This window comes from Equus asinus, chromosome 14 (assembly GCF_041296235.1).
Source record: "Equus asinus isolate D_3611 breed Donkey chromosome 14, EquAss-T2T_v2, whole genome shotgun sequence".
Lineage (NCBI taxonomy): Eukaryota > Metazoa > Chordata > Mammalia > Perissodactyla > Equidae > Equus > Equus asinus.
Genome location: NC_091803.1, coordinates 25,473,762 through 25,487,047, shown reverse-complemented (window position 1 = coordinate 25,487,047; position 13,286 = coordinate 25,473,762). Strand labels below are relative to the sequence as shown.

Here is a 13,286-nt window from a genome sequence, read left to right as displayed (position 1 = left end):
TGGCCTGGAGAAAATTGTCCTGAGGCCTCTCAGGAAAGAGGTCATGCGGGCCCTGGGGGCTGGCCTCTCCCCAAAGGGCAAGGACTCTGGGTCCTCATCGGAGCTTGATCTCAAAGCAGAGACAGTTGAGGCTCTGGCAGTCAGGAAGTTGGCACGCACAGGCACAGTCGCAGAGTGGACAGCAGCGAGGGCAGCAAGGGGCCCAACCCTGAGGGAGAGGAGAAAGGGGTGAGGGAAGTGGACAGGAGGAAGGTGGACCAGAGCCTAACGCTGTTTCCCTCTTAGGGGAGAAGGGAACAGGGAGGCCTGGAAAGTCCCATTTGCTCAGTGGAACAGAGGGTACCATCCTCCATTCTTGGGAACAAATCAATTCCCTGTGCTGTTGAGAAATCAGCAAGGAGGCAACATTCCAAACAACTAAGTTCAGGAGCTGGAAGAAATTATTCAGGGGGTTCGCTCTTTCTCCATTTTATAGGCGAAGAGTCTGAGAACCAGAGATCAACTGGCCCCGGTCTCACTCTAGGTCCCAATGTTTGGCTCAAAGATGCTTCTACTATATCCTCGTGGCCTCGTGCAATTGAAAGTCAGTAAACAGGGAAAGCATGGACACATTTTCTGTCCATGATGAAAACAACTTGCTGGTTTTGTGGACTTCTTCCTTGGCATGAGCACCTACTCTATGCAAGGCACAAACTGCATTCATGAATGATTTAAAAAAATCTTTCTGGGGCCAGCCCCGTGGCTGAGTGTTTGAGTTCGCACATTCTGCTTTGGTGGACCAGGGTTTCGCCGGTTCAGATCCAGGGCGCGGATGTGGTACCGCTCATTAGGCCATGCTGAGGCGGCATCCCACACAGCAGAACCAGAAGGACCTACAACTAGAATATACAACTGTGTACTGGGGGACTTTGGGGAGAAGAAAACAAAGACTGACAACGGATGTTAGCTCAGGGCCAATCTTTAAAAAAAAAAAAAACTTTCTCATTTTCTTTGAAAATGGCAATTTGCATATTTTTAAAAAGAGTTACATCTCTTTTATTTATCAGAACCTTGAGTAGAGGGGCCACTTTACAAAAGAGGAAATGGAGGGTCAGAGAGGGGAGTGATACCCAAAGGATCACAACTAGGGAACGTGCTGGGGCGGCCCGGGCCTGCCTGCTTCCAGTCCTGAGAGCCCCTCAACCCTACTGCCTCCCAGGCCGGGAATATCAGCTTCTTTCTGGGTCTGCTAGGGGAGGGGCAGTTCATCTCACATCTCCGCTGAGCTAGCACGAGGACTCATGCTCAGCAATGAATGTTGAATGAATGGATGAAACAAAACATATCATTTTTCCCTCTTTAGGCAAAAAAGAAAAAAAGAAAGACTTCTCAGCTCTCAGGGGAAACAGTCTGCCTCTTGGGAAATAGGAACAGCATGTCCTTAGAGACAGGACTGGAGAACCAGCCCACTCCAGCTCACCCCTCTCCTGCCCTGGGACGAGGAGGATCTGCCACTGCTTCAGGCATGGACTGGAGTCAGGCCAAGTGGCAGGGTTGGGGCACACCCAGGATGTGTGACAGAAGATTGGCTCCTTGAGGCCTGAGGCAGAGCTAGTGACAGTCACAGTTGCACAGCTCACTCAGACACCGGGCCAAGCCAGGAATAGGGGAATGACCTTTTGAACAGCTGAGGTTTCGGGGTGCAGTGTCAGATGACTGGTGAGATCAGATATGACTAGGGGCTCCACTGAGCGGAGGGGACCTGCCATCCACTGGGCTGGTGTTACTGCCAACAGAATTCTCTCTCAAGGAGGAGGCTGGAAGTGTCATGGTGGAAGAGAGAGCGAAGTGGTTTCCTTGTGTTTGATGAGGGTCTGGTTCGGGGCATCTCTGGGGATGAAGTTGGCTCTGTGGGTTTTTGGAGGACCACACTGTCATTGTGTGTGCAGAACTGGGGACTGAGAGAGGCTCTGCTGCTGTCACCTCAGAGAAGAGAGTATTAAAAGCATTTCTTGGCTCTGGCCACTGGAAGGGTTTAGACCTGGTCGTTAATAACTGGCTAATGGATTTTTCATCTCTCACAAGCAGCCATGTGGCTTCTGGAAGGAATCTGCTGTTTAAGTACCTTAAACAAGGACTCCATGTGACTGTTAACCCTTGTGTTTTTCTAGGCTCTGCAGTTTTTCACTCTGATTTCTTTCACTTTGATTTTGAAGGCCAGCCATCTTTATTGGTTAGAGCTTAAGCCCCAGTTTGAATCTACTTCATGCCCAGGTTTGGGTAATTCATGTTTTGAGCCTCAGTTTTCTCATCTCTGAAACAAATATAACACCTACTTCATAGAGTCATTGTGGGGAATCAGTGGAAAGAACTAAGTGCAGTGAGGCCTGGTGCATAGGGAAAGCGCTAGGGAGCGCTAGGGAAAAGGGGCTATTCTTCTTGTCATGGCTCTCTTGCCCCTCAGCAGTAGTTCTTAACGCTGGTGTGGATCAGAGTCACATGAGAACTTGTTAAAATTCGCAAATTCCAATCCCATCCCAGACTAACTGAGCATGGGGCCTGGACGCCTGGCTCTCTGTTTAAGCCTCAGACCCACTTCTGGTCACACACAGGGCTGAGAAGCGACCACTGCACTGTATCACATCATTTCTCATGCTCTGCTAGAAGTGCCTGCTTATTTCTCTCCGTTCTTCTCCAGAATGCGAGCCCTGTGAGGGCTGAGACTGTGTCTGTCTCGTTTCCACTGAGCTCCCGGGGCCCAGCAAGCGCCTCAACGATGACTCCATAAATCTTTGGTAAGTGAGTAAACAAGCGGGTGAGTAACTAGATCCTCACAACATCTCTGTGAAAGAAGCAGAGCAGGCAGGTTTCCGCCCAGAAAGAGGAAGAGAAACCTGGGTTTGTGTCCCGGCCCAGGCCTCAGGCAAGTCATTCAAGCATCTGTAAGCCTCAGTTTCTTCAGCTGTAAAGTAGACATGAGCTTTGTAACATCAGTGGTTGTTACTGTAACTTAGGGAAACTGGATAACAGAGACACTTTAATGTACTTTGTGGAAAGACAGTTCAAGGACAGTATGACTCTGGGCTACCCTCTGCCATTCTAGAACCCTTCTTGGCTCTGGTGGAAGCCAGGCAGAATCAGGCCCTGAGGACTCCAGGTTTGGGATTCCCTGCAGCCCTGGAGAGGAAGGTGGGAGGAGCCCACCTTCTGTGCTGGCAGAGCACCTCACTTCATCCTCACTCTCAGGGAGGAGGACAGGTCCCTGACTAGCCCCTTGCTGCCGACAGAAGAGAAGGGGGCGTTGTCCCCATGACAGGGAGCCAGAAATAATTTTGTAATTCAGCATTTCCTACAAAATAGGAGTTTTAGGACCCATTGTCTTCTTTTTCCCCTTTGTCCCCTTAGCCCCAGGCCTGGGACCCCTCTCCTGGCTACCTCTGGGAAACCAAAAGCAGATTATTTCAAAGAGGAGTGCTCTTTGCCCTATAATTTATTTTGAAACTCAAAACATCTCCCAGGGATTTACAGCAACTACAGTCGTCCCAAGCTATGAATTTGCTTGGTCTTTTATCCTCACTCTTCCCTCCAGGGAAGGGCGCCACTTGAAGGGCAGGAGCTTTGCTGTCTAAATCCTGAGCCCAAAATAAACACTGCCCAGGAAGGTGGTCAATTACCTGTAACATCTTTAAACCCACAAATGCCAAAATAGCCTGTCCTCTGCAAGCCAGGCTTCTCCCTGAAGATTCCGTTTCAACACACTATGGAGCAATTTGCTACGAAAACTCTGCTGTGTAACACTGGAGAAGTGACTAAACTTCCCTGAGCCAATTTATTCCCCTGCAAAAGGAGGATAAAAATCCTTACCTATCTACATGGACAGCCAGGGACAGGGGACCAAGATGTGATGCCAAGTAAAAAGGGCAAGTGGCAGATGGGATGAAATAATGTACGTAATAGAACCCCATTTTTACCCAGTAATAGTACGATACAGCAGTGATGGTACTGTATTAGTATGTGAGGGACACACATAATACGTAGCAACCTTGGTCCGAGAGCTGGTTTTTAAAGTGAAGTGTACTTTCTATGTATTTCTACATGCATACTTTGTAATCAATGCTTTTGTAATCAGGAAAAAAATCCATATATAGGTTTTTAAAAATACCCAGCTCTCAGGGTTGTTGAAAAAAATAATAATGTCAGGGGCCGGCCCCGTGGCAGAGCAGTTAAGTTTGTGCGCTCCGCTTTGGCGGCCCAGTGTTTCACTGGTTCGGATCCCAGGCGCGGACATGGCACCGCTCATCAGGCCACACTGAGGCAGCATCCCACATGCCACAACTAGAAGGACCCACAACTAAAATATACAACTATGTGCTGGGGGCTTTGGAGAGAAAAGGGAAGAATAAAATATTAAATAATAATAATAATAATAATGTCAATAAAGTGGCAGAGTCTCTGGAACACAGTACACATCAACGAGCAGAAGGGTCTCTGTCTTTTTTCTTATCTACTATTTTCAAAATTGATTATGTGCCCTACATGTTACACACCTACCTTTCTCCAGCTGTCAACCTATTTTCTTTTCTCCAAGTAGCTTTTATCACCAGAAAGTATCTGATATGTTGTTTCTGCTGTTTTTGGCTGTCTCCAGCTGACCCTGTATGTGGAACTGTGCCTGGCCTAGAGTAGGTACTCAGTAATAAAATTGTTGAACAAAAAAATGCATGCACCGATGGGCCTAGATCAGGGCTCAGGGGGTCAGGGGAGAGGGTGGGAACTCACAGCTTCGGTGGGCTGGAGGCAGCAGGCATCCAGGCAGTGGGCTGGGCCAGGCAGAGGGAAGTCACAGGCTTCTGCGCAGGTCCAGCAACAGTCTTGGGGCCCAGAGACACCTTGCTTCCTGCAGGGGGAGCTGCAGGCTGTGCAGCAGCCCTGGGCCTAGGAGACGGCAGGGCTCAAGATCCGGGAGAGGCAGCAGGGAGGGACAGCCAAGACTCGGTTTTTGGGAGAGAGGCAGGAGAAGGTTCAGCTAGGGACAAGAGAGGAGGGACTTCCTGGTCCCACAAAAGGGACAGATGTGGGGACTAAATGGCAAAGGAGCCCCAGGGTAAGAGCCTGCAGATGAGGGGCAGATTGACTGGGTTCCTCTTTCCTAGAGCCCACCCTTCAGCCACCCCACCACCACCAGGCCCCTCACCAGCAGGCAGTGCCTAGTCAGCAGCACTAGGCCCAGCAGCGACAAATAGATGCCCACAGCGATGAAGACGATGGCAGGGATGGGGAGCAGCAGGGGAGGAGTGCTGACAGGAGCCGGGGTTGGATTCCAGGGGCTAGAGGAGGCCTGGATGAGCACAGGAGGAAGGGGTGACAAGGAGGTGGGGAGGGACTGCAGGAACACAGAAATACCAGGAGGGACACGGAGGTGGCTAGGAAAAGGGGAGGAACAGCCACCACATGGTGGGGAGAGATGCCTAGGACTACACTGCCTTGTCCTCCAAACCTGCCTTTTTCCCTGTCATCTCCATTGCAGCACCATCAAGGACCTGTTGGTCATTCTAAACTCTTCCCACACTTTTTGATCTTCCTTTCAGAACGCCTCTCTGACCGGGTCTACTGTCTCTAATTCCACTGCCACTACTTTACCATCTTCAGCCCATATTACTGTCCTCTATCTTCCAACCTGCAATTTTGCCCCCTTCCACGCCATTTGTCCTTGTGTATCCCTCCCTTCCTTACAATCCATCAATGGCTCTCCCAACTCAGTCCCAACTTATCTCAGGGACAAAGGCCCCACACTAGCCCCGACTACCTCTCTCCCCCTCCCTCTCTCCACTCTAGCCATACTGAAGTCCCGGCAGTTCGCCAACTACCCTATCCTCTACCTCACCCCCAGGTCTCCGCCCATGCTGCTCCCTCTTCCTGGAATGCCTTTTCCCCTTGATTACTTGGCACACTCCTCATCTTGCCAGGAAAGGCGGGAATGTGCCCTCCCGTGGGAAGTCCATCTTGGCACTGTCTGCCAGCTCTTGTCCTGAGCTGGAAGGGTCTGTGTTGGGTAAAGAGCCCCCTCTCCAGTCCGGGCTCGGCTCGAAGGCAGGCACACTCAGGGTGAGTTTAGGGCGCTGAAGGGGCGGCTCCTGAGAGCGGTAGGGGCCTGGGACTCACGTCCATGGGGCAGGACAGCGCAGGTCAGTTCAGGAGCTGCAGAGGAGAGAACGTCCTGCACCTCAGAGGCTGGGAGGGGCCACTGCACTGCGCTGCCCACCCTTCTCCTGTTTCCCGTCTGGGGAAACCGAGGCCCAAAGATGGCCCCTGGTCGGGAAAGTGCGGGTCGGGGGTCGGGAGATTCCGGGCGACGCCTCCCTCGCACGCGCCAGCCCGACCCAGGCCACGCCCCGCCGCTGTCCCCACACTCTAGGCTCCCTCCCGCGACCCAGCCCCATCACCTCACCCTCGAGGCCGTGGGCGGTTCACGGATTCTGCGCCGAGCTGGGTCCGCTCGGCCGCGGAGGCTGCTCCAACCAGAAACCTCCCTCTGCTTCTCGCTGTTGCCATGGGGATCAGAGCGCGGCTCCTACGGCGGCCGCCGAGACCCATACCTCCTTCTCCTCGCCTCGCTTCCCTTGCCGGATCCCCCGGGGCCGCTAGCTCTTATACGTCGCGGTCTGCCGGACTTTCCCTCACTTACTGAACGGAAGTGGCGAATTAATTCCCGCCGCCACCGCCTGAGTCGGATCCTCATCCTATGCTGGGTCCTGCGGTGCTACAAAGGGAAGACTCAACTCCCGGGCTACACCACCAACTTGCTGTGTGACTTCGGCCAAATCACTGAGCCTCGCTGAGTCCATTTCCTCATCTGTAAAACGGAGAAGTGGCTGCCTCACAAGGATATTGTAAAAATCAAAGCTACTTGTTAATTGTACGGAATTATCCTCAATATTTTTTCAATCCAACCCCACTCATTTTTATTGACAGTGCCCTAATTTAGGACTTCATCATCTGGTCTCTTCATCCTTCACATCACTGTCAAAGTGATTTCCTCCCACCCACATCAGATCTTGTTCCTCTTATAATTTTTAAACCCCCAAAGGCTCCCCACTGACTCCAGGATAAAGCCCAAATGCCTCAGCCGACTGTCAACACAATCGGCTCCCGGCTCACGTATCTTCCATTTATTCATTCACAAAATGTCCCACTGGGTGCCAAGCACTGCTCTAGGCTCTGGGTCTTTAGCAGAGAATAAGGCAGACAAATTTCCTGCTTAAATTCCCCTGGGGGAGGGGGATTAGATAATATGTAAACAAACAAACAACATTGTTTTGTGCCCCATCAGCTCTTTCAAGTTTCCCCCGTGGGGTCTGTTCCGGGTTCTTGAACCAGTGCACACAGTTTCACAGCTCCACACCTTTGCAAATGCTGTACCCTCTTCTCAGAACACCCTTCCCATTTCCTCCCTGATGAACTCCTTCCTCATCCTTCAAGCTTCTGCTCAATTTTGCGTCAGGGAGGTCTTCCTGCCAACCTCAAACACTGGTGGCTGTTTGGGGCTGTTCTAGCACTTATCACAAGGTATTTGAGTTCTCTGCTTTGGTGCCTGGCTCCCCAATTAGACTGGGAGTGCCTGGGTCTGATTCATCTCCATGTCCCAAGCCCTAGCAGTTGGCCTGGCCTTGGGGGCCTCCAGTGAGAACTCACTGATTATAGAATGAGTCAAATCCAACTCTCTCCACCAATGAAGTCTTGTTCTCCAGATGCTCTGCTTCTCTTGGCTCTCAAGGCACTCAGACCTCCCTCTTCCATTCTTGACCTTTTTGGGTCAACACGCACACTTGCACACTCATGTAAGCACACATCCCCTGCAGAGGCGACAGACTTCATACACGATTGCTGCATCCTGGCACCTTCCCCTGAAAGCAGTGTCACCCTGTAGCTACTTTTGTCCATGTTCTCCACCCCAGTGTTCCTCACTACAGCTGCCGCCCCTGGGGATTTCCTGTACCATGAGACAACCAGAGAAATTGCCAGAGTCTGTGTCCCTGGTTCTCAAATCCCCTCTCTGACCTTCAGCCACACTGAGAGGGTTCCAGCCACCTCCTCTGCCACCCCCAGCCCTCTCAGAGGGGACTTCAAGCCCAGAAAACAGGAGTCTAGCTGTCCCCAATGTCACCATTGTTGATTCTAAGGCAGGGTCAGACTGTCTTCTTGGGGGGTGTCTTCTTATCTATCCCTAGCTTCCCTGCTGAATCCTGAGGGCAAAGATGAGGCCAGTTCCCGCCTCAGCACCAGGAAAGGCCTCAGGTGACACATACTCCCTCCCTCTCCTCAGCTCCTGCCAACAGAGAGACGTCAGCCTTGGCAAGGCCTCTGGCCACGTCTGTGACCTGCAGTGGTCACTCTCACTGCTGCTGGTGTTCTGTTCCTACCATGGGCTCATACATTATGCAGGAGGGCGGACTGCACCAGGCCTGCTCACTGCAAGGCAAGCCATTAGGAGAGGTGATGTATGCACCCTCTTTGCCAGGGCCCCACTTCTACCACAGGACATCATTTGTTGGAGGCAGGGGGAAACAAACTTCACAACAACTGAATAACCATGAGGTCTCCCTCCACCTCAAGTTCAAAGCTGGAGATGTCAGATGTTATCAAATGCAGTTTTGCACTGACCCTGGGAAAGGGAGAAAAGGGTTATGTGCTCCCAATCATCGTGGGGTGGGTGGGACACCTGAGAGGCCCAGAAAACCCAGAAGATGAAAGCAGCCTCAGCAGGTCAGGGCTGGGGCGTGGGAAGGAACCCTGGCAGTTCTGATTTTGATCTAATACTTTCAGCCCCTCCCATGGCCATCAGATAATACTGCCTCCCAGAGACTAAGAGGAGGTCCACAGCCTCCTTACTATGAAAATGAAAGGCCTATGCTTAAGTAATTACCCTGGGGAATGAGAAGCTAAGTTGAGCTGAGCTAGAGCAAGCATCACTAGAGGCCTCTTCACAAACTTGATCTTATTTAATCCTAACAGTAGACCTAAGCGGCAGAAATTATTATTTCCATTTTATAGCTGGAAAGAAAATTATGACCCAATTTAAAAAGAATTTTAGAACTGGGCAAGATTTAGGTTTGAATTCTAGTTCTGCCATGATGTGTGTCTCTGACCTTGGGGATGTCAGTAGACCTCACTGAGCCTCAGTCTTCCTACTGAGGAAAGTAGGGATTACATCAGAGACGTGATGATTAGAGAAAATGTACGTGGAGTCCCTGGCATAGAACAGGGGCTCGTTAAAAAAGATCACCACCACCATTAAAGAATATCACAGCGGAGATCCACACTGGGTCACACAGGAACTGTGCTTTACACATATGTCACTCATCATCCCAGCAGCCACATGCAGAGGTTCTGCTCTTGTCTCCATTTCATAGATAAGAAGCTCAAGGCCCAGAGAAGTTAGATCACTTGTATACGTTCTACTGGCTAGGGAGCAACAGAACCAGGATTCGAGCCCAGAGGCTCTGAGAGGTTCTGATGCTTGGCCAAGGTCACATAGCCAAGCTATGGGAGAAAAAAAGGGCCTGCACCTTTAATTTTCTCACTTCGACTCATCTGTTGTGCCCCTCAGCTTTTGCTATTGTACAGATAAAGGGTGGGACTGGACTTGCTTGGAACAGTACCTAACCTGGGACAGGTACAATAAAAGCACTAAATAATAAATGCTCTGGCACCCTGGCCAGGACTCTCCCCAGAGCACGGGTAGGGGGAATCGGACCCTTCCCCGGGTATCGTGTGGGAAACAGGCCACTTCTGGCTGCTTATTGTTTACTTATTCACAGCCTTCCACGATATCACGCCTGCACACCTCCGCAGGGCCGAGGCGGCGCTGCCCCCAGGCGAAGAGGATGCCCAAGGCAGCATTTGGACAGAGGAGCCTGAAGTAGGAGGAAACGGTAAACTCCAGGCGCAGGGTGAACTGTGACAGGTCTGTGAGGACCGCATGGGCGTAAGACAGTCACCTGGAGAGCCAGGCCGGGGCGGGAAAGCGGCGGCCGAAGTCGCTCGCGCCTGGGACGGGCCCTCGCGTGGCGCCACCCCTGGCTGCCCCTCTCCGCGCGGATGCTGCCGGCTGCCTTCCAGAGGCGTGGGTGGCCCGGGGCCGCACCTCCACGCTGGAATTGGCTGGCGTTGTCTCCCTTCCTCGGCTGGCATGTTCAGGCACTCCTACAACGCCCAGACAAGGGACCATCCCATCTTGGTTTATTTTAGACGGTATACTGATTAGCGGGAAAGCGCGGGTGCCCACATGAAAGCTATTCTCTTTTCAATTCCCTCTCAACACTTCTGACTATTCCAGGAGAAAGTCTCATTTTGCTGCCAGAAGCCCTTTAACACCTCTCTATCTCTGCTTATCTTGTCTTGTCTTTTCTTTAACAAAGAGAGAGCAGGCCTCCAGCTCAGAATTGGGAGCAGGTGATAGTATCTAGCTAGAATGTTAGAACAAGTTTTTTCACTTTATTTTTTTGTTTCCTTCTGTTTACTGGTGATACTGATTTTCTACTTTTGGTGGAGATAAAAAGTTTTCTTTTAAAGTACATGGTTAAAAGCAGATACTCTGGCAATCAGACTCCTAAGTTCAAATCCTAGCTGTGCCACTTACTACCTGTGTGACCTTGGGCAAGTCACCCCATCTCTCTGTGCCTCAATTCCTTCATCTGTAGAGAGAAAGTAATAATGGCATCTCCTTCTTAGGTTATTGTGAGGAGGATTCTATTAGTTAATATATGTAAAGGGCATAGATTGAAGCCTGACGTCTCGCATATGCTGTATCAAAGTTTGTTATTATGAGGTCAAATGGGACAAACAAAGAAACAAAACCCCTGCGGGTTAGCGAGCCCTTCTTTGGACCAATCCCACCAGTTTCCATGTGAGGAAACAAAGCTTTGGAGAAGATCATTAAGAAGCTGAGCTAGGATCTCAGTAGGTCTCTGGATTCCCCATCCATTTACCAGCCACTTCAATCTTCAAAAATTAAAGTAACCTCTCAGCCTTGGCTTATTCATCTGCAGAATGGGACTAATACTATTTCATTGGATGAGGGAACAGTGTGCGTAAAGGCGGCTCAGAAAATGAGTATGACGGCTCCAATACATTCTCAACAGGGGTAATATTGCCCCCAAGGGGCAGAAATTGGTTCTTGGAAGGCAAAAAAACTTACTCTTTTTTTTTTAAGATTTTATTTTTTTCCTTTTTCTCCCCAAAGCCCCCCAGTACACAGTTATATATTTTAGTTGTGGGTCCTTCTGGTTGTGGCATGTGGGACGCTGCCTCAGCGTGGTTTGATGAGCAGTGCCATGTCCACGCCCAGGATTCGAACCAATGAAACACTGGGCTGCCTGCAGCGGAGCGTGCGAACTTAACCACTCAGCCACAGGGCCTGCTCCTACTCTTTTTAATATATAAAGCACAGATATACACTATATCTGTTATCAAAATGTCAGGAGGAGTGACAATTAGGAAACAAAAGGTCTAAAAAAGCCTCCTCAGGGGAGCAATAATGAAAAAAAGTTGAGAAACACTGCTTTAAACCAAGGTTTTTCCAACTTGGGTTGTTTCCCACAAGCGTATTGTGGAATCTGCTTAATGGGTCATGATCAGCATTTTGGGAGAAAACAATGACGTAGAAAATGCCACAGTGCACTGCCCATAATAAGGATCATCAGCATCGTGAGGGAGTTTGGGTTCAGTTCAGTGTGTATGTTCGTGTGCTGAGTTGTGAAATAAAAGGTATCTCCTATGAGTCACTGTAAAAAGTCGAAAGCCACTGCTCCAAACAACTATTTTGCTTTTTCTCCCCTCATCCTTTATTTCTCAGACAAGCCTGTGCGGCCTTGGACTCTTGCTTTAAACGGGAAGAAATTGATAACGAAGAAATGCGCAAGAGTCCGGATTCCAATGAAACTGGGGCCTGACGATCAGCTCATGGCCCAGGATCCTTCCCCTCTTCAGGCTGTATTCCAGGGTGAGCCACAGGCACGAAGGAGGAGGGCCTTCCCTCAGCACGGAGGCGAGGACGCCTCCCGCTGTGCTGCCTCTTCTCATCTCCTTCTCTGCCTCTCCCTGGCCTCCTCCCGCTCCTCCCAGCTTGGAAGGCAGCAGTTCGGTTGACCTGAGTCTCAGTCCCAGCTCTACCACGCACTATGCAACCCTGGGCCAGGTCATTTCGCTTCTCAGAGCCTCAGTTTTCTCAGCTATAAAATGGGAGATCGTTCATAAGATTGTAGTCATGCTTAAATGAGAGAATGTATAGAAAGCATATTAGTATTTTAGTGCCTTATATACCACGGATGCTCATAATAATAGTAGCTAACAAGCCCTGGACCCCGTGCTAAGTAGTTTATATGCATTATCTCTATTTGATCCTCAAAATGAGCTTACACAAGAGCTGGGAAGGTAACAGGGCAGACTCCAGGCAGGCTGCCTGGTTTCAAACAGTTCAGTATTTTTCTGTACGCTTGAGGGCCATCTCTATTTCTTTCTTTGTGACTGCACTGTCTCCCTTTTAAAAAGGAGCTTCCCCCATAACCCCACATAATGACTTCTGCTTACATCATATTGGCCAGACCTCTAACTGCAACGAAGACTGGGAAATAGAGGGTTTTTTTAAAGATTTTATTTTTTTCTTTTTTCTCACCAAATCCCCCAGTACATAGTTGTATATTTTAGTTGTGGGTCCTTCCAGTTGTGGCATGTGGGACGCCGCCTGAGCGTGGCTTGATGAGCGGTGCCATGTCCACGCCCAGGATTCAAACTGGCGAAACCCTGAGCCACCGAAGCAGAGTGAGCAAACTTAACCACTTGGCCACAGGGCCGGCCCCCGGCAATAAAGTTTTTTAAATAGACACATTTCAGTCCCCAACAAAATAAGAAAAATAGTGAGAATGGATCCTGATTAGGCAACTACAGCCTCATCTTCAACTATCTTATCTCGCTCTTGGTTTAACCTTTAATTTTCAGAGGCCTATCCAGAAGGGAAAAAATGGAGCAACTACAGAAGCAAGAAATATTAACACAGATAAGCTCTGAAAATGTGACTGAGATGTCTAAATTGTACTCAATGATGTTTTGTTTCTTTTTTTATTTTTAAACTTTCAAGTTCCTTTAGGGAAATGAGTTTATGAGTTTTCTACATCTTCTTAACGTTATAGAGACCAATATATTCAGAAAATATGATTGAAAAAAAATCCTACCTCATTTACTTTCTGACTGTATAACCTTGGGCAAGGTACCAAACCTCTCTGTGCCTCTGTTTTTTCATCTGTCAAATG

At 49.8% G+C, this 13,286-nt stretch overlaps 1 protein-coding gene across 2 annotated transcripts; it reads right to left on the bottom strand.

Moving 5' to 3' along the window:
• Window positions 1–67: 67 nt before the first annotated feature.
• Window positions 68–6,807, bottom strand: LOC123276773 (male-specific sperm protein Mst84Db). 2 transcript variants are annotated; one of them, XM_044746768.2, is made up of 5 exons: window positions 6,428–6,806; window positions 6,142–6,177; window positions 5,174–5,317; window positions 4,759–4,914; window positions 68–208 (listed from the first exon to the last, which is right to left on the bottom strand). In XM_044746768.2, the coding sequence occupies exons 2-5, from the start codon at window positions 6,145–6,147 to the stop codon at window positions 95–97; spliced, it is 420 nt and encodes a 139-aa protein (XP_044602703.1). In that variant the 5' UTR covers window positions 6,148–6,177; window positions 6,428–6,806; the 3' UTR covers window positions 68–94. The 2 variants fall into 2 exon arrangements, with proteins under 2 accessions (XP_044602703.1, XP_070340045.1); XM_070483944.1 differs by lacking the exon at window positions 5,174–5,317 and having other exon boundaries at window positions 6,428–6,807.
• Window positions 6,808–13,286: the final 6,479 nt, after the last annotated feature.